We start from the raw sequence: 19140 nt of genomic DNA, 5'->3' as shown, positions 1-19140 counted from the left end.
TTTTTGGACATTGGGTCTCAACAGAACCCAAGCTGACCTCTAACTCTGCATACAGCCTTAGAGGCCAGGTTCCCTTTCCAGTATTTTGACAGACAGCCACATAGCTCTTAAAACTGAAGGGTGTGGCTTCAGTTCTGTGGCCAACACAGCTGTATCAGAGGCAGAAGATATAAAGTGAATTCAAAGCTAGCCTGAACTCCACGAGGCCTGTCTTAACATAGCAAGATTTCCCCAGTAGGTAAAGGCGCTTATTACCAAGCCTAGTGACCTGGGACTCACACAGTAAGAGAACTGGCTCTGACAAGTAGCCTTCTGACCTCCACACATGCACCATAGCGTGTGTAACTCTCCCCTACCCCATACACTAAATAAATGGTTAAAAATGAAAGGGGCTGCTAGGTTGGGATGAGTAGCTAAGAGTGCTTGCTGTGTAAGCAAGCATGAGGACCGAAGTTGGGCTCTACCCCCAAACTCATTAAAGCCAGAAGTGGCTGTGACAGTGCTTTGGGAGCTGAGATTGGAGGATGACAGGGGCTCACTGGCCTCACACCCACTGGAGCTACAATCCTTGGGCTCCAGGTTCAGTGAGTAACCCTGCCTCAAAAAGTAAGATGGGAGGCTTAATGGCACACAAGGACACCTCTTGCCTCTACATCCATGTACAGGTCCTTGTGGCTCAGTGGGTAATATGCTTGCTACAAAGGCATAAGGCCCTGAGTTCAAATCTTCAGCACCCACATAAAAAGCCAGAGGTGGTTAAGCATATTCATCTTAGAGCTGGGAAAGCAGGAGCAGCCATGAGGCTCATTGGCCCAGCTTCCAAGTACACAGGAGTAAACTTGCAGCTCAGCCTGAGACTGAGGAAGAGGATGAGTATAGGTCAGTCTGGGCTGCAGACTTAGCTAAGGAAATGGGTGCCCTGACTGCCCTTAAGTGTAGCTGGACCTGGGCTCTTGTAGGATTTGAATCCTGGTACAGCATAAGCTAGCTGAAGCCAATAGAGGTGCTACAGGAGCCTCAGCAACAGTAAATTTATACGTAAACATACACATATGCACATGTATGTACACATATGAAAGCAGACTCATATGCATGCAAACACAAATTTTGCTGAACATCCAGGCATGAAAATAAAGGCAGATAGAAACAATCTTTTTGTCTTGTATAGATATGTGGTTTGTGTTTGTGTGCAGGTGCTTGTTTGCATGTGTAGGTGCCCATATATGTAGGAGCGTGCATGTATATGCAGAAGCTGGAGGTCAGGTCATCAGGTCCTTAACTGCTCTACACACTTTCTTATTTTTCTTTTTCTCTCTTTTTTGAGACAGGGTTCCTCTGTGTAGCCCTGGCTGTCCTTGAACTCACTCCGAAGAACAGGCTGGCCTCAAACTCAGAGGTCCACTCACTTCTGCCTCCTAAGGGCTGGGGCCTGAGGTGTGTGCATGGCACAGCACAAATGTGGAGGTCAGAGGACAACTTACAGAAGTCGGTTCTCTCCCACCTTGTAGTTTCCAGATTGAACTCACAGTGCCGGGCTCAGCAGTACCTACTTAGCTATCTTACTGACACTCTTGTCATGCATAAGGCAGGGTTTCACACTGAACCTGGCCAATAGCTAGCTTTTGCCCATGATCCTGGGACCTTTACCCAACTCTCCCACTAGGATGACAGGTAGAGCTGGATCTGCCCAGCTCTTTTGTGGATCCCAACTCTGGTTTCCATACCTGCCTGCAAAGGGCTGACTAAACCATCTTTCCAGCCTGGATTTTCAATCCTTTACTCCTTTCTGGTTATACTGCTGGGAGCACAGAGCAAGACAAACCTGACAAACCAGAACCAAACTCAAGCCTCTGGAGACCATCATTTATTTTTGGTAAATGCCAACCAGGAACACAGGTACTCCCATAGTACAGTCTGACACAGGATCTTCACGATGGAAAGCAGGAGCATGGCAAGTTTCCTGTTTCAGACCTGAGGTTTGGGGCCCTAGGTCTGGCCATGAAGAGCCCACTGCTTGGAGTCCTCCCAACAGAGAAATCAAGTCTCAAGTACTTTCCTGCCTCAATTAATCTGGCTCCTCTCATGGGAGTTTTGGGTTTCCCTAGAATAAATGACGTAAAGTAAGGTGCTGGGTATGGCATCTCCTCCAGGCATCTAGGTTAAGGCTGGAGGAGTGCCTTCTATTCTGTGGCCAGCCTGGGCTAAATAGGTAGATACTATCTCAAAGAAATAAATAACTAAAAGTCCCAAGTGCTCTAATAGTGAACATTCACACCTCTAAGCTCAGTTTTCCCTTCTGTCAAATAAAGGGAGCTGGGCATGGCAGGATCAGTCTCTTTTTCTTTTTTAGCTAAGCCATTTCAAAGGGTATGTGGGGACAGCAACAAAAATTCTCTAATCAACCTCAACATAGGTGAAATAGGCCAGACCTAGAGAGGGAAAGGTGAATGTAGTTGGGAGTGGGGGGAGAAGACATGGGAGTAGGGCTAATGTGACTTTGAGTGGATGGAGGTAAACTATATCAGATTTGTTTTGTCTCATGTAGCCCAGGCTGGCTTCCAGTTCACTATGTGGCCAGATATTACACTGAACTCCTGACCCTGTCTCAGCCTCCTGAGTACTAGGGTAACAGATGTACACCACATGTGCAGTGCTGAAAGTGCCAGGACTTCATGCATGCAGCCCCAGCTGCTTGTCTTTTCAACTGAGAATGAGAATCTGGTCTACCCTGATTGTTTTGTGTTCACACTTGCTGTGAGCCTATGAACAGAACTAAGTATCCCACTTATTTATAAACCTTTAAGAAAAGTAAGATGGGCCTTTTTGCTCCCTGGGAAAGAAAAAAAAAAAGCATTAATATACAAATTGCGGGAACATCTTGGTAATCCAAAAAGACATAATTCATTCTGAGTCCAGAGCTGAGTCAGGCCAGTCTTCCCCAGTGGGGAGAACCCTAGAGCCACCTTACCAGAGTAGTCCTTTCCACTCTTCGGTGGTGGGGTCTGAACGTCTGCAAACCGGTAAGCAAGGCGGATGGGACTGTCCTGAGGCTGGGGTTGCTAAGTCTCAGGCAAGCAGAAAGCTAAGGTAATAATCTTCTAAAAAATAATTCCAAGTAATCAAAAGTAGAGGGACCCAATGAGCCAGGAGTTAAGGACTGGGATGCCATGACAAACCTGTCAGCTCAGTTCTTGGTGATGGAGGAGGCACAAATGCTAAGGGTCAAAGGTCAACCTGGGAGGCTTAGTGAGGATGACTCCATCTGGCTGTGATGCCCATCCTTTTAAAGAATCTGAGCACTCAGGATGCAGACAGGTATATCCCATGAGTTCAAGGATATCTTGGTTTATGAGATCCTGTCTCAAAACCCCCAAACCCCAGGACCCATTGATAGGCCAGGTAAGCTTAGTACCCCTTCCTACCGTTTGTCTGCTGTGTCCACAGTAAACCTGCACTTCTGCTCACCAACAGGTTCTCCTCGTGTTGCCATAGTGGCCTTGAGCTCACAGGCTTGGGAAAGCCTCCTGCTTCTACTTCATGAGTACCTAAGATCATAGGTATGGGCCACCAGGGCGAACCCCTCAACTTTGTTTTTCAGAAAGAGCCTCATTATTTAGCCCAGACTGACTTCAAACTTATGGCAGTCTTCCTACCTCAGCCCCTAGATGTGTGCCTCTAGGGCAGGTCCCTAAACTGATCATTTTTCTAAGACAGGCTCTCACTGTAGTCCAGGCTGGTCTGCAACTGACTATGTAGATGAGGACCTTGTCCTCCAGATCCTCCTGGATCTGCTTCCAGAGTGCTGGGAAGGCAGGCCTGTACCTCTGTGTGGCATTCTGTGGACAGAAGCTGAGGCCACACACATGCTACCAACTCAGCCTCAAAGTGATTCTTAACTAAAAGAACCAAGACCTTCCTGGTGTCCCATTTATTGGGACACAGTTCAAATCCTGACGGTCTCCTCACTGAGAAGCAACACTGTACTCGGAGTGTCGATACCTCCTCCTGCTCTTGTGACTGCAGCTTCAGTACCCTTTTGCATTGCCTGCTACTACTGAGTAGCAGCAACAGACATCCTGTGTTTGAAATGAGTCAACAAGGTTTCCACCCGCTGACTAGCCATGGTGTAGTGCATGATGGGACCCCGGCACAAAAGCTTCCATGACCAATGAGATGCTCCCCAGAGAAACTTAAGCTGAGAAATTGCCATCAGAAGGGTGGGGAGCAGCTAAGCAGCTCCTCTAGAGCCCTCCCCACCCCCAAGTTGAGGGCTATGTCCTGCTTTGGCACCCACAAGGCAGAGGAAGGTCACAGCTGATAGGCTGATGGTCACTGTAGGTCTGCCCCTGGGCAGCACTAGTTGCAAGCAGCCAACTGCCTTGGGGAACTCTAGCATTGGTGGGGGCAGGTTATGCTACCCATATCAACCCTCTGTCCCTCTGGGTTACTGTAGCTGTCCTCTCCATGATGCCCCAGATGCCACCTGCTGTTGGCTTCCACAGCTGCAGCCTGAGATGCCAGTTCTACAGAGTATGTCAGTTCTCACCAGGAGTTCAGACCTCTGCAATATGCCAGGAGCAACCCTGTGCATGAATGTAGAGTGGCCTCTCCGCAGAGGCACAAACCAGGGTCTCTCCGTGGCTTTTTTTGCCCAGAGTTTGTGGTCACGTACTGCAGCCCATCAGGGGCCAGGACCCAGAGCTCCCTGAGGGCCTGTCATGTATCACATGCTAGTCGAGCTGGCAGAATATTCTGAAGCTGCTGGGCTCAAGAAGGTGGTGCAGGAGGCCGGGCCTACACATCATGTCGGCTGAGAGCGTAGGCGTTCGGGTGGCCCTGGCGGCTGTACTGGAAATGGTCTGTGAGGAGGACATTTCGGCACTGGAAGTCACCCTGCTGGGGGAACACTGCACCATTGTGGGGCTTTTCCATCGGGCTCCGTAAGTGCTCTCTGCTGCTCAGGTCTGATGTGGAGATGGGAAGGAGATGGCGCCGGGCCTGCTGGTTCGCATCATACTTGGTCTGTGTGAAGAGAGCAATGAAAAGCACACAAGAACTTTGGGTGTAGGGAGTATGACATCCTAGGTCTAAGGAGGCAGGGGCAGGAAGGGCAGGAATACCAGGCTAGCTACATAGTAAGTTTGAAGCTAACCTAGGCTATGAGACTTAAAAACCAAGGACTAGGGATGCTTCTGTGGTAGAACGCTTGTGGATAAGACTCATGCTCTAGGCTCCATCTCCAGTACTACGCTATGTAAACCAGGGTACAGATCCAGGTACAGACACTTGTCATTCCCCTCTGAGGGAAGTGGAGCAGGGGGTCAGAAGCTAAAGGCTACTCTGGGCTACACAAGACTGTTCCAAAAAGAAACAAAGAAGGCTTTTGGTTCCTGCACCCATGACTCCAGAGATCAGGGTATGGAAGCAGAAGACAGTGAGTTCTACAGTAGCCTGTACTTAGAATCCTGCTGCCACACTGTTCTAACACACACAACCAACTCACCTTTGGACCCTACAGCCAGAATTTCCTTCCCCTCTCCTTGGCACTCTGTCCCTCCCCAAGGCCATGCTTGCTGGGGGTCGGAAGCACCCAATGCTCACCTTGTTGTACAGGAAAACACCTAGAATGGCGGTCATCATGCCCAGCACATTGGTGCTGGTCACTGGGTTGCGCAGCATGATGAGGGACACAGTGATGACCATGATCCTCTTGGTGGCGTTGGCCACCGAATAGCTAAGTGGGCTGATGAGGTTGAGAATGCTGAAGGCGATGACATTCTGTGCAAAGTTGCAGAAGCCACTAACTGCCAAGAGCAGCAGCGTCCAGGGCCACTGAGACACATAGGCCTGTGGAGACGAACAGGGAGCGTCAGTGAGGGCAGGGTATGTTCAGGCAGATTGCTACCATGGACAGCAGGTGATTACTTTTTTTTTTTTTTTATTTAACAAAGCCTCTCGAAGTCCTGTTTGGCCTCATAACTGATGATCGACAGGTTTGGCAACAAGGATCTTTACAAAACCAAAATGTTTATATTTTATACTGCACTTTAATGTACTTTCCATAATAGGTGCAAAAGACCTGCCATGGCAGTGGAAATCATCATCCTTGGCTGGTATGGCTTGTGATTGGGTGGTGGTCTTGTACAAAAAGCCACTTGAAGCCCAAATGCCTGCCAGGTTTTCCTCTAACTCATCCCCTTTTCAGTGATTCTTCTATTGAGAGGAAAATAGCAGTGCTGGCTTTTTATATGCACTGTCTCATCTGTTTTCGGGCACCGTCATTTCCTTCAGTTTGTGTAGTACGCATGACTTCATGACATACAAGGCTTCTCAGATCTGTGCCTGGTTTATTTCCTGGCACTTCCTTCTTCCACCAGGTCTTCTCATGTTCGTCAGTGGCCTTAGGAAGGAAGGGGCAGGTGAAGGAGGCAGTGGTGTGGGGAAGCAGAGCTGGTGCTAGTGGTGTTTTCTCATTTGCTGCAGGAGGAGTGCTTGACTGATGATGAGGCAGGGATTCACGTTTAATTCAGGCCAAAAATCAACAGTGCTGATCAAGTAAAGCTTACAAATGCTTATTTAAAATTACAAAGAAAAATAGTTTTGCTCACATTGCCCCTTCACAGTGCATCACTGTGAGTGGTCAGAGTTCCTGCCAAGAAAAGCGTCGATGATTTTAGAGTGTACCCTTGCAGTCCTTTGTTTGGCTTATTTTGTTGGAGGAAGATTTAAAAAAACAAACAAAGAAAAATTGAAGGAATTCCCAAGCATTCAGTGTGAGTCCCGTGTTTGTGAGTTAAGGGTGCCACTGAGGGCCACCTGACATCTGAGGACGGCACTGTGTATTGTCAGGTGTTGCAGTCACGATTCCAATTCCCTTCAATTTTACTGCTTTTGCTAACAAATACTTGTTCTTTCACTAAGAAGTAACTTGTACTTGTAAAAATGTATTTTGAAAACATTTTACACTTCCACTTTGTATCCATTTAAATTAACCCTTTTTCATCACTTGGTAATATTCTATAGCATGAACAAACCAACTTTTCTTCATTTGTTGGAGGCTGTTTCTAGTCCAACTAACAGATTTGCTATAAACACACGTATAGGCTCATATAGAGTCTCACTATGTAGCCAGGCTCCTCTCACACTCTTATCCTTTCTGGTCATTGCTGAGTGATGGGACCACAGGTGTGGGCACTACAATCTCTACCGACCGATCTTCAGGTGGCTGATTCTGCACTGCTATGGCCACAGGCCAGGGTCACAAACAAACCTTGTTGCCATCCTAGGATTTTCATCTAATTTTTTTCTTTCTAATTGAAACGGAACTGCATCACTTCTATCCCCATCCTCCCTCCAGATCTTCCCACACCCTAAGTGGACAGTCCTTTTCTCTGTTGCTGTTATGAACATATGCTGGTGAACACGTCACACATGACTATAACATGCTGAGCCTATTTCTGTTTGCGTGTAGATGGTTTCCTCACCACACTGCATTGGACAATCAGTGAGGGTCCTCAACCCTGGGAGAAGCTAGCTCTCCCTCTTCCAGCTGGCCTTTTCCTTGTCTAGAGGTGGGCCCTGTGCAGTTTTCTTCCTTTCAGATTAACATGTCCACTGACATAGATCTTGTTCCTGTCTTGCTTATGAAGCCATTTCTAGAGTGTCTGTTTCACCGCGACTTCTTGTTATTCTGGCTCTTAAATCGTCCTGTTGTCTCTGTGCCGATGTTCCCTGAACCACAGATGCAGGAGCAGTGATGTAGATGTATTCTCTAGGGCTGGGTTACCATCTGATCTGTGCACAGTTCATCAGCAGCTTGCTGTGATAATGGATGGGGACTGCACTCATCAAGAAGGGGTGGCTTAGCACAGACAGTTTGAGGGTGAAGGGTCTCTTTCAGATTCATGTAGCCCAGGCTGGTCTATTTAACTAAGGATGATCTTAAGCTCTTGATCTTTCTGCCTGTATCGCCAAGTGCTGTGGTAACAGGCATATACTATTTCTGTGTTTTAAAACATCACTGTGTCTATGTGAGGACACTCATGTGACCAGGTGACTGAGGAGGTCAGCAGACACCATCAGGAATTGGCTCTGTCCATCATGTGGGCTTACAGACGGAGAAGTGCACCTGTACTTGCTGATCTGACTCCTGGTCCCTAGAATGTGCCCAGGACCAACATGGCAGAAGACACTGGTCCTTGCCTGAATTCTGTATAGAATGCTATTTCTAGGCTTCCAACTCTAGCAGCTCATGAAGAATGGTCCAAGTGTCTTCCGCAGCTTTATGCTGAGTATTCACATTCAGTCTCTGTATAACTGTGCTTACAGGTCCCACTAGCTGCTTCCCAAGATTTCCTTTTCTAGTTGAGACAGAGTCTCATGTAGTTCTAAGCTGGTAAGCCTCAGCATAGTGGTGCACATATTTATTTATTTTATTTATATGAGTATACTGTAGCTGTCTTCAGACACACCAGAAGAGGACATCAGATCCCATTACAGATAGTTGTGAGCCATCATGTGGTTGCTGGGAATTAAATTCAGGACCTCTGTAAGAGCTGACCTCAAACTAAACTGTCTCTGAGGGTGGCCCCATATCCTGATCCTCCTTCTTGCACCCTCCCTCCCAGCCATTCCCAGGATTCCCAAGTTCCTTCAAATCCCGTGTACCTCTCAGGGTTTCTGTGTCTCCCATGCATCCTCCCACCATTCCCAGCCCCTCCACACAGAGTTGGTGCCAATCTGCCAGGTATGTCTTTTGACTCTGACAGTCAGTTCTCTTTGGAAACAGGGTCTCATGTAGTCCAGGCTGTCTTCAAACTTGCTGTGTAGTCAAAGATGACTGAATTCCTGACCCTCATCTTGTCTTCTGTGTATGGTGCTGGGTGAAGCCTGGACCTTGTGGGGTCAGGGCAAGCATCCTGTCATAGCTATCCCTCAATCACACTTCTGAAGATGCAGTTCAGGACCATATGGTCCAAACCTATTGGCTTTGGCAGAAGGCTCTTTTAGCAGAGGTACTTCATTAACAAGAAGCAGAAGCAGAGTAAAACAGGAAGAGAGAGGTCCCCTCCAAGCACATGTCCCAATTCCTTACTTCCTCCTATCAAGTTGTACCTCCAACAGGTCCCACCACCTCTAACAACTTTTAGAAGGGGGGTGCACACATAGGCCCTGGAGGACAGTTAGATCCAGACTGACCAGTGCTACACTAGTAAGAGTGTGTGCGACTTCTGTGTGCATGTGTACATGGTGCGTGTGTCTGTGTGTGCTTGTGAGTGTGCATGCATGATTGTGCAAGTGTGCTCATGTATGGAGGATAAGGTGCTTGTGTGTAGTACTGCAGTGGGCCAGACTCTTCTTCCCAGGACTTGAGTTCCTACAGCTGCTCAAAGAATTTAGGGTGTTAGCCCACTTGGACTCAGATTACTGAATTAAGGAAACTGAATGTTGAGATGAAGCTCTTCTCTAGACAGGTGCTCCCCAGTCTTCACAGTGACACTGTCACCTCTGTGCTCCCACCAGACCCAAAGCATCAGGGCCAAGCACACAAAGACAGACAGAAACCCTACGCCAAGGGAAAACCTTTCCCTTCCCCAATCAACAACCTCAAGCACTCCGTCATAATGCCTGCGCTGACTGACAGAGGACAGCAGGAGCTTTGGCTCTCAGGCTAAGACTTTCAGAGACCAACTTCTCCCTCCCACATATGCTCCTGTCACTGTCATGGGATATGACAGGATATGGCAGGAACCCCGGGAAGAACCCACTCCATGCTGGAATTCAGTCCCCAGAACTGAGAGTAAAGATTCCTATTTTCTTACGACTCAGATCAGGACTTATGGCTCAGGTACTCGGGAACAAAGAACAGACTTTGCCCAGAGAACACCTCAGGGTAAACAAGAGGACTACAGCTTCCAACCAAGCACATGCTGAGGAAGCTGGTAAAACCACACTCACGTCTCAGCAGTCTCAACTCACCAGGTCACTGCTGACCAGGAAGGTGGAGAGGTCCACCAGAACCCACGTAGGGATCATGAAGAACACAGCATGGCAGCCCAGGATGTTGAGCAGACGCAGGTGATGGATCCTGGAGTCCCTCAACACCTGAGGGGAGAGTACCTTGTTAGAGTTGTTGACATTCTAGCAATAAAGCCTGGGTCTCCAGTTCCCAGCCTAGACTGAAATTGGACATCTGAGCTCAGGCATCAGAGCAGCTGGCTTGCTTATAAAGAACACACAGCCTAGACAAAGTGCACAGTCCTATGGATGAGAAGCTGACAGAAAAATCAGAACCAGCCCAGTAACATTCTGAAACCCCAGCCCCGCTCTTTTTGTTGTGTCTGTTTTGGAATAGGGTCTTGCTCTGTAGCCCAGGCTGGCCTGGCACTCAGAGCAAACCCATCTTCATCCCAAATATGCTCGTAACAGGCAGGTGTCTCACACCTGGCTGAAATCCCTGCGACTGGAATCTAGATTAGTTTAGCCTGTCTGAACACTACCAGGCAATGTCAGGCAAAAGCCAGGAACAGATCCTACCCCCAAACCATGAACTTCAGGCCTACTACCTCATTGCCAACAAGCAGACCCACGGGGCTGAATGTAGTGCTGAGCCTTAGTCATGACTGAGAGCTCTGCAGTGAGGTAACACCACACAGCAACAGCCAATGCACATGGCCAGACAAAACAGGGTCAAGGAGCACAAGGACCCATGGAGGGGCCAGTGAAAAGGGGGCAGTGGGTAACAGTCTGTAAAGACTTTCCAACAAGCCGGATGACCTCAGTTAAGGTCCCACATGATTCCTGTAAGTTGTCCTCTGACCACCACACCGAGGCCATAACAGGTGCCTTTTCGCGCGCGCGCGCGCGCACACACACACACACACACACACACAATGAATTTAAATAAAATGTAGCAAGAAAACTTAGAAAAGAAAAGAAACAAGAGATAGCAGAGTAGTTAGGTTTAGGGTTAGTTTTCAAAACAAAACAAGGGACAGAGACTCAGGCAAATAGTAGGGCATAGGAAGTTCTGGCCAGTCTGCCTGAAGCCACCGCCCTCAGGCGACCTGCACCAGGGACATGGCCAACACACCTTTTTGGAGAAGATGTTCTGAAGGGAGAAGCATAGCGTGGCTGCCAGGGCACTGACCAGCCCCCACACGTCGAAGGACAGCTCTGTGACGGTGGCTAGCAGGACTCCGCTGATGATGGGGACCAGTGACAGGTATACCTGCAGGAGGTCAGAGGGGCTCAGGTGGGTGGGGTCTACCTACCATTCAGAACTGAAGGAGAGCTCAGGGCTCCTGTACACTGCCTGGGGGACCCCACCTTCTACCCTGGGAAATGCTGCCTGCACCTCACACGGTGCTTCATGCCCAGCATTCTGGGACTCAGAAAGCTAAGACAGGAAGATTACTAAAAGTCTCAGGTGTGGGGCTGTTGAGATGGCTGAAAGATAAAGGTGCTTGCCACTAAGCCTAACAACCAGAGCTTGATGCCCATGACCCACATGGTGGAAGGAGAGAACTTTCCCACAGCTAATCCTTTAACTATCACACAGGCACAGACACAGACAGACATGTACACAGGAAAATAAACAAACAAATGGAAAAATGCTGAGGCTAGCCAGAGTTATTTTAAACCCTGTATCAAACAAACAAAATCCCAAACAAAACCTAACAAGGCAAAAAACCAAGAGGATTTCCAGTCTTAGGTCAGCCTGGGCATTTTGTATAAAAAAACCAATCAGTTAATTGATTCAGCTGGTAAAGTCCTCCAAGATTGAGTTTAATCTCCAGGAGTCCTTGGTAGAAAGAGAGAACCAAGGTGGGCAAATTGTCCTCTGACCTCCAAGTGTATTCACATACCCACAAAACAACGAACAGAAACAAACAAAGCAGCATTCAGGAGCAAAAGAGCAGTGGCCCCTGAGACTTATATTCCTGGCCTTACGCTCCTGACCATAGTCCACTTTCCTTGTCCTACATCTTCTTCTCCTGAGAACAGGGATTCCCTGGCCTGCAGGGCAGGTCTCTGCCCAAGAGGGCCAATTGTACTTGTGAGGTCCTGAGCCAGGTACAATGACCAGGAAAACTGATAAACACAAGGTGTGCTATCAGGTGACACACCTGGATGCCTCACCAGCAACTGCCCTGGAGGCTAGTCCTACCAGATATCAAGCTGGCAGGGACTGCAGAGTGCAGACATGGCTCACCAGGATAACGTCGGGCCTGAGGACAAAGCTCAGCCAGAGGCGATTTAGACGAATCTCTTCTAGGACACGGGAAAGTGAGCACTTGTACAAGGTGAGATAGCTTCCAGCTGAACACTGGCATCCCCACTGCACAGGACACAGTGAGCCCGATTCTTGCTCTTTAGCCCCAGGCCAGAAAATACCCTGGCCTGGCACCTTCCCTAGGCTGCTCTGAGCTCTGGGTGCTGTATATGATCTACATCCAGATAACCACAAGCCAAAGTTCCTTGGTTCAAAACAGGGGTTGAACAGCCTTTTGAGTTCTTAGTAAGGGCTTCACACAGAGATACAACTGTTTTCTTTTTCTCTTTCTTCCTGTTAACTAATTAATTAGTTAATTAATTCTGAGACAGGGTCTCCTTACAGAGGCCTGGAACTCACCATGTAGACCAGGCCAGCCTCCAACTCAGAGATCCCCCTGCCTCTGCCTCTAGAGTGCTGTTAAAGGTGTGCACCACCATATCTAGCTCTGTAGATCAGGCTGGCCTAGAACTCCTCACCCTTCTGCCTCTGCCTCTTGAGTGCTGAGATGACAGACCTATGATACCATAGGTTTTAGTTTCTATGAACTGGCTAGATTCTGCCATGGTCTAACTCCTCTGGCCCAGCATCTCAAATCAGATCCAGACAACTCCTATCAACCATTATTTCTGGTGTAGGGAAAAATAGGACATGATAGTTCAACAGGTAAGGTCGCTACAGCCAAGCACGACAACTCGATTCTGATCTAAGGTATCCACAAGGTGAACGCTGTCCTGATTTCCATACACATCACAAGTTACAACACACACAAACAAACATAAAAATAAAACTTGTCCCAACTTAATTTGTTTCTTGGTGACTTGCTAAAATGGAACCAAATAGACATCACCTACAAGCAATTAAAATCATCACCTACAAGAAAATCAAAACAAAAGAGAACAGTGGACCCCAGAGGGATGTGGTACTCAGGGACAACAAGCAAGAGATTAGTTGGTGGTATCTTTTCCCTTCGCGCACACACACCTGCTGTCTGAAAGGTGAGTGCAGGACACTAGGTGAGGCCACAGGAGGTTGACACCTTGACTTCCTTATTTGACAGGAAGCCAGAGGATGCCACGGTCCAACCACGTCATCAACCTGGCCAGCTACGGGAATCCCGCCTAGCCCAGGGCTTCTGCCAGGGTTACCTTGGTACTCTGTTTCTCCTTCATGATGATCCGGGACAGGAGGACCACCCAGATGGGCATGGTGGCCTTGACTGAAAAGAAAAGAAAGGCACTCAGTGGACAGTCCCAACAACCTGCATACCCCACACCGGACCTTCTTTCTGTAAGGCTTCCTCCCGATCCCAATAGCTGGAGTAAATTCTGCTAGGCGCTCGGACCTTTTCCAATCTAAAAATCCGCCGCGCTCTGGCATCTCAGACGGCCCGCTCATTCGTATCAATACTTCGAAGCCCCAGACAGCGCGCACAGCTCCTGTCAGCACCTACCGGTGTGCGCGTAGGAGACCGGCACCTTCCAGATGCTGATGTGCGCCGACACCGACGCGAAGTACTTGCCAAAGGCAAGCGGCAGCACGTAACGTGGATAGAAGCGCGGCGGCAGCAGAGGGCCGGACGCCGGATGCGGGCCGGGGCCGGGTCCCGACACGGGCGGCGCGGGCGGCACGCGCCAGGCGCGCAGTAGCGGCGGCAGCCCCGCGCACAGCGCAAGGATGTGGCACAGCGACACGGTGACCGGGAACGGGAAGGCGCTCAGAATCACCTTGTTGACCACATTACCGCCCGCGCTCAGCGCGTACCATAGTAGACACAGCGCCGCCACCCGCGCGCCCTCCCGCGCCCCGCCGCCGCCACCCGCACCCGGGACCCCCGCGCCCGCGCCGGGACCCGCGGCTGCCGCCGCCGCCATCCTGCCCGAGCGGCCGCCCCTTCCCGCCGGACGACCGCCGGACGCGGGCCCGGGGCGGGACAGCCCGGGCGGGCACGCCGGCAGAAGCCGTTTACCATTGGCCGCTGGCCCTGTGCGTCATTGCCGCTCGCCATTTGCCCCCGCCCCGCAAGTCATCTTCGCACGCCCGCCGACGCGCCAGCACCCACGTCTTCGGCGGGGGGTGGGGGGGCCACCCTCACTGTACGCCTTCCGGAAAAGGGCGGGGCCAAGCCCGGAAAAACCAGCTGTGAGTCCCGCGCGTGCGCGAAACGGGGGGGGGCTCAGAGAGAGGTGCTGGGCGGCACGGCCCCGCCCACCTGAGGCTGTGGAAGCGTCTGTCTGGGGCGCAGACTGGACTAAAATCTTATAAGAGAAAAAGAAACCGATTGTGGTAAACCCTCTGGACGACGCCGGACCTTCGGAAGTTGTGCGGTAGGTGTCACCTTCCCCTCACAGACCAACCGAACGAAACCCAGGCCTTCAGCGACAGTGTCTTAAGAGCTCTGCTGACCGGTACGGTGTCGGACGGAAGAAACAGAGGCAGGGCCAGACTTCAACTCGATTCCGAAGATCGTTTGCTTTTAAGTCTGGGAGACTTGTTCCCGTTCCTTAAAATAATGTATTCATTTATGGAGGCGGGCAGGAGTGTGTGTACACATATGAAGGTCAGAGGAGGACTTAAGTCTGTTGTCTCCTACCATATGCACCCAGGAAACCAACTGACTTTGGCAGCGTTTATCTGCCGAGCCATCTCGCCGACCTCAATATTTTTTAGTGTCTCCTTGAATGGTGGGGTGTCTTTCTACCTCACCCGTTTTCTTTTTTCGAGGTAAGATTTCTGTGTAACAGATCACCGGTTGTCCTGGACTCGATTAGGCTGGCCTCAAACTCAAAAGAGATTTGCCTGCCTCGGCCTCCCGAGCACCACGCAGAGCTACTCAACCCCGTTCTTGAACGTAGACTTTATGTACCCTAGGGTTTGCTGGATACAGGTGTGGCAGTCCCTGTGGGTTGGGATCTGAGTAGTAAATGGCCAAATCACCAAAGAATCCGGTGATAGGACACCGAGCTCTGTACCCTAAGGCCCTCCAACTTGGTGCACAGCCCTTTGTCAAAAACAAGAGGAATTAGGAACTTCGGACAGAGCAGTGTCAGATGGCCCCACTGATGTGTTTTGGTTGCTTTTATCTCCTATTGGATTTGGCCCTGGCAACTCTGGAAGCCTTTTCATTTCACAACAGTTGTGCTCAAGAGTGTGGACACTGGCTCCACCCAACTGGGGTTTCATCTCAAATGGCCCTGTAATGAGAGTGGGGGCATTCTACAACAAACCTCAGAAATTCCTACTGTCTCTGAAACTGTGGTACCAACCAAACCAGAAGGTATGTAAGACTCAAACCATGAAGCTGTTTTATGAGTAACTGTTATCATCTATATCTGCTTAATTTCACAGATGAGTTAGGAGTGAAAAAAATACTAGAAACCCAATCTTGGCTTATTATTAACAGAGGTGACATCTTAGTGAGCACCTGTCACTTATGAAGGCATCCTCCAGCCTGCTTGCAGGTGCTAGCCCAGGGCTGAGACCAGAAAATAGTTTTGTACATCTGGGCCATGCAATGTCAGCTAAGTATATTGGTGGGCAGGGAAGGAGTCACTAGCAGGGGGCTCCTCTAGATGGGTGACCAAGGGGATGTGGTTGGCCATAAATCAATGAAAAGCAGAAGCAGGTAGAGGCCCTGCCTGCTGCTACGAAATTAAAACTAAAGGGATGTCACCAAGGTTGGCCCAGTAGGTACTGCTGTGGGCTCCAGGTACTTCCCCATGGTATAGACTCTAGGAAAGGTTAGATATAACTACATGTGCCAATGAGAAATGATACCAAAACTGGTTTGTGCAAATGTTTTTTTTTTTATTTCCACGTTTATATCACAAGTTGTCCACTTACTGGACCAAATAGCAAAGTTGCTCCCTTCTGCTCGAACACAGAAGTCTAGGTACTGTACATTCACTAAGGCTCCTTGTTTTTGCAAATCGCGTTTATGACAACCATAAGGCAAACGAATCTAAAGGAATGGTTATGAGTGTTTCCAGCGAACAGACGGCTCTCCCCTAGCCCAGCGGGGCAACTCACACCAGTAGCACCCTCAGGAACTTTGTGGGGTTATAAACTCTAGAAAGATGGCATTTCCTAGAGTTGTGCAGAAAAGGAAAGAAGGAAAAGTCATTTGGCTGGTGGTAGGGGAAAAGAGGATGAAATAAACGAGAAAACTGAAGTTTCTGCAGCATTTCTTTTAAGAACTGGGACTGAACTAAAACCATATACAAATGGGCGGACGACTGTGCAGTGTGGTTGAGGCTGTCCCACCCACACAATGCCAGGGTTCGCCACAGCGGATAAGCTAACAGCACACAACACGAGGGAGACAAAAAAAACCACTGGCCTGTGACTCAGAGACACCGGGGCCAAAGAGCAAGAGATACAGAGAAGAGATGGGCGTCTGTTGCTGTTAAAGGTAACCTCTCCCACAGTGCCTGCCTGCCACTGAGGTCCCTGCCTTCGGTGCTTAAGAGTGGCTCTGCACCTCTTCTGGGATGGGGACTAACGCTTTATAGCTGGCTTACTATAGCGTTCTGGACTCCTTCAGCCATCTGCCCCTCCTCCGGGAGGCCCTTCCTTTGTAATCGTTAGTAAACCGGTAGCAGCATTTCACAAAAGGAGGGTGGAGAGCGAGCCTCCTGCTCGCCTTCCCAGCTGGCCAGCCTGACCCCTTCGAGGTGGGAACACACATGATGGCCAGGTCAGGTGCTCAGTCCAAGCAGACATAAGGCAGAATGTTCAAGCGCCCATCGTCGCCATGAGGGTCGAGCGATATACACTGCGTCCAGTCATACCAATTACCCTGTGTGTCTTCACACCCGTTAACCCCCGGCCACTGCTGGGCCTGGATTCTGTCCAGATCATCCTGTGTGACCTCCCGTGTGAGCCCTGGTAGGTCAGTTGGCGTGGGCAGCGGCAGCAGCACATGGGACTGCCGGGCCCCTTGCCGACTGTTCTCCTCCTGCTTCAGGTACTCAGCCATAAAGTGGTGCGCACCTGGGGTCTGTGCGCCTGAGGATGAAAGCAGGCTGCTCTGGCGGCTCAGGTAGGACTGTATGATCTCATTTCGGGACAGTTCCTTCCAGTTCGTCTGCTCAAAGGGGCTCTGGAGACTGGCCTTGGCCTCCTGCTGCTCCAGCTCTGTCCTAGGCAGCTGCTCTGTGGGTACAGGGCTGTCAGCCCGCACAGGCTCTTTCTGGGTCAGAGGCCTGATCTGTCTCGTCATGGGGTCAAAGGTGAGCTTCCGCTCTTTTAACCGCACAGGCTTGACACCGGACTCAGCCACCTGCCCGTCCAAGTTCACTGTGTAGTCTCGAGGTCGGTACCTCTTTTTCTTTTTGCTGTCCGAGCCACCTGAAGAGGCAGCATCACTGTCCGCCCTGGAGGAATCTGGAGACAATCCAGCCCTGCAGGCAGGCCCCGCTAGCCGTGGGTGGCCCTCGGGTTGCTCTAGCCAGTGCACAGGGCTCTCCGCATTAGGCAGCTCCAGCCGCCGCACAGGGGGCGTGGGCGGCTGGGTCAGCGGAAGTGGGGATGGTACCTGCGTAGTGTCCAATGGCTGGGGCCGTGGGGAGGGGCTGGACACTGGGCCCTTGGGTATGTACGAGCTCCGATGCCGGGCAAAGGAGCTTTCATGCCGCGAGTTCCGGGGGCTGAAGGAGCAGCGAGAGGACCCCCTGGGATAGGGAGGGCCTGGGGGCTCATCTGCCCTGTCCAACTGCTGCAGCAGTGCAGCCTTGGTCTGCAGGCAGGGAACCGGGGGCTTGCCCAAGCCAGGGGAGCTGGGACGAGGCCGCACGGCATTCACGGGGATCTTGGTGCTGTGCTTCTCATTCTCGATGGGCTCCAGTCGGCTGCCATCAGGGCCCAAGTGCCCACTCCCATCCAAGGGGCTGGGTAAGCTCTCTGGGCTCCCGCTGATCCCGTTGGTGGGGAGAGGAGATGCATTAGGGACCAGGGGGTCAGGACTGCCTTTGGAAACTTTGTGGGGTGGCCCTGGGTGGCCCAGGTCACGCTGGTCCCCACTACGCTTACGGCTGCCCAGCCTATCTAGCCGCTGCCCAGGGAGCCTTTGGATGTCATTGCGATTCTTCAGGTCATGGATGCTCTTGGGTGCACCAGCCACTCCCAGCTCTGGCCGGCAGTTGTGTGCACCCCCATTGGCAGAGCCTGCAGCCCCCGCAAGTGCGCGTAGTGCCACTTCATTCTGGTGTACAGGCTCGATAAGCTTCTGCCAGCTCCGCAGCAGCCTCTTGGCCCGCTTGGCCAGCTCCTCATTCTTCGTTTTCTTTCGGACGTCATTGATGAGCTTCCCTAGTCGTGTCTCCTAAAACCAAGAGAGTGACAAACTTATAGGGGACGAGCTTCTTGGATATAGCTTGGATATATCCAGTACTCCGTGGCAGCACAAATCTTTAGATCTGGGACTCAAATGGCTTTCTCAGAAACAGGTTTACTGGTTCTAGGTACATGTAGAATATGTGCTATCAAGGCCACAAGGCTCTGCCAGGTCATCTGGGTGAGCACAGTGTTAGCTTAAGACCTGCTACCCAGTGAGAGGGCAGGGCCACTAACCAGTTGTCTAAAGCACAGTTCTGGCTGTGTCACCAAATGCTATGAGGTGTGCAGTATGGGAAGAAACCCAGCTGTGAGATTAGAAGCCTCCATTTCTGAAGAGCCCAGTAAAAAAAGCCTAAGCCACAGGAAGAAAAGCTGGCTGGGACTACCTTTACCTCCCATTCCACCCAGGATAGGGGCAAGGGCTCTCACCTCCAGTGCCTCTTTGGTGATGGGGTATCTCTCCAGACTGGAGATCACTTCCAACACTGCCACCATGTTCCGGATCTGAAGAAAAAGAAGAACCATGTATC

At 50.5% G+C, this 19140-nt stretch overlaps 2 protein-coding genes across 3 annotated transcripts in view; both read right to left on the bottom strand.

Annotated features, from left to right (window-relative positions):
* Nucleotides 1-1858: 1858 nt before the first annotated feature.
* On the bottom strand, nt 1859-14210 carry SLC35E1 (solute carrier family 35 member E1). 2 transcript variants are annotated; one of them, XM_080928775.1, is made up of 6 exons: nt 13728-14210; nt 13423-13493; nt 11093-11230; nt 9979-10104; nt 5602-5847; nt 1859-5022 (listed from the first exon to the last, which is right to left on the bottom strand). In XM_080928775.1, exons 1-6 carry the CDS (start codon nt 14146-14148, stop codon nt 4795-4797), a joined length of 1230 nt encoding a protein of 409 aa, XP_080784901.1. In that variant the 5' UTR covers nt 14149-14210; the 3' UTR covers nt 1859-4794. The 2 variants fall into 2 exon arrangements, with proteins under 2 accessions (XP_080784901.1, XP_080784902.1); XM_080928776.1 differs by lacking the exon at nt 11093-11230.
* A 1923-nt stretch (nt 14211-16133) lies between these two features.
* The window catches only part of MED26 (mediator complex subunit 26), a 45367-nt gene continuing 42360 nt past the window's right edge, over nt 16134-19140 (bottom strand). Inside the window, exons 2-3 of the mRNA XM_080928478.1 lie at nt 19040-19114; nt 16134-18596 (exon numbers count right to left, since the gene is read on the bottom strand). Coding sequence (XP_080784604.1) covers nt 16980-18596; nt 19040-19114 — 1692 coding nt within the window. The 3' untranslated portion in view covers nt 16134-16979. The remainder of the gene's footprint in view (nt 18597-19039; nt 19115-19140) is intronic.

This window comes from Micromys minutus (genome assembly GCF_963924665.1).
Source record: "Micromys minutus genome assembly, chromosome: 14".
Lineage (NCBI taxonomy): Eukaryota > Metazoa > Chordata > Mammalia > Rodentia > Muridae > Micromys > Micromys minutus.
The sequence above is the reverse complement of the archived record's forward strand: the minus strand, read 5'-3'. Positions and strand labels throughout refer to the sequence as shown.

Bases quoted from the DNA above. Each gene is read 5' to 3' on its own strand.
- SLC35E1 (XM_080928775.1), bottom strand. From the start codon at position 14,148: ATGGCGGCGGCGGCAGCCGCGGGTCCCGGCGCGGGCGCGGGGGTCCCG. The intron at 11,231-13,422 runs GTAACCCTGGCA...GACCTCCTGCAG, and splicing joins AGGAGAAACAGAGTACCAAG to GTATACCTGTCACTGGTCCC. The intron at 5,848-9,978 runs GTGAGTTGAGAC...TCGTCTCCACAG, and splicing joins TCCTGGTCAGCAGTGACCTG to GCCTATGTGTCTCAGTGGCC.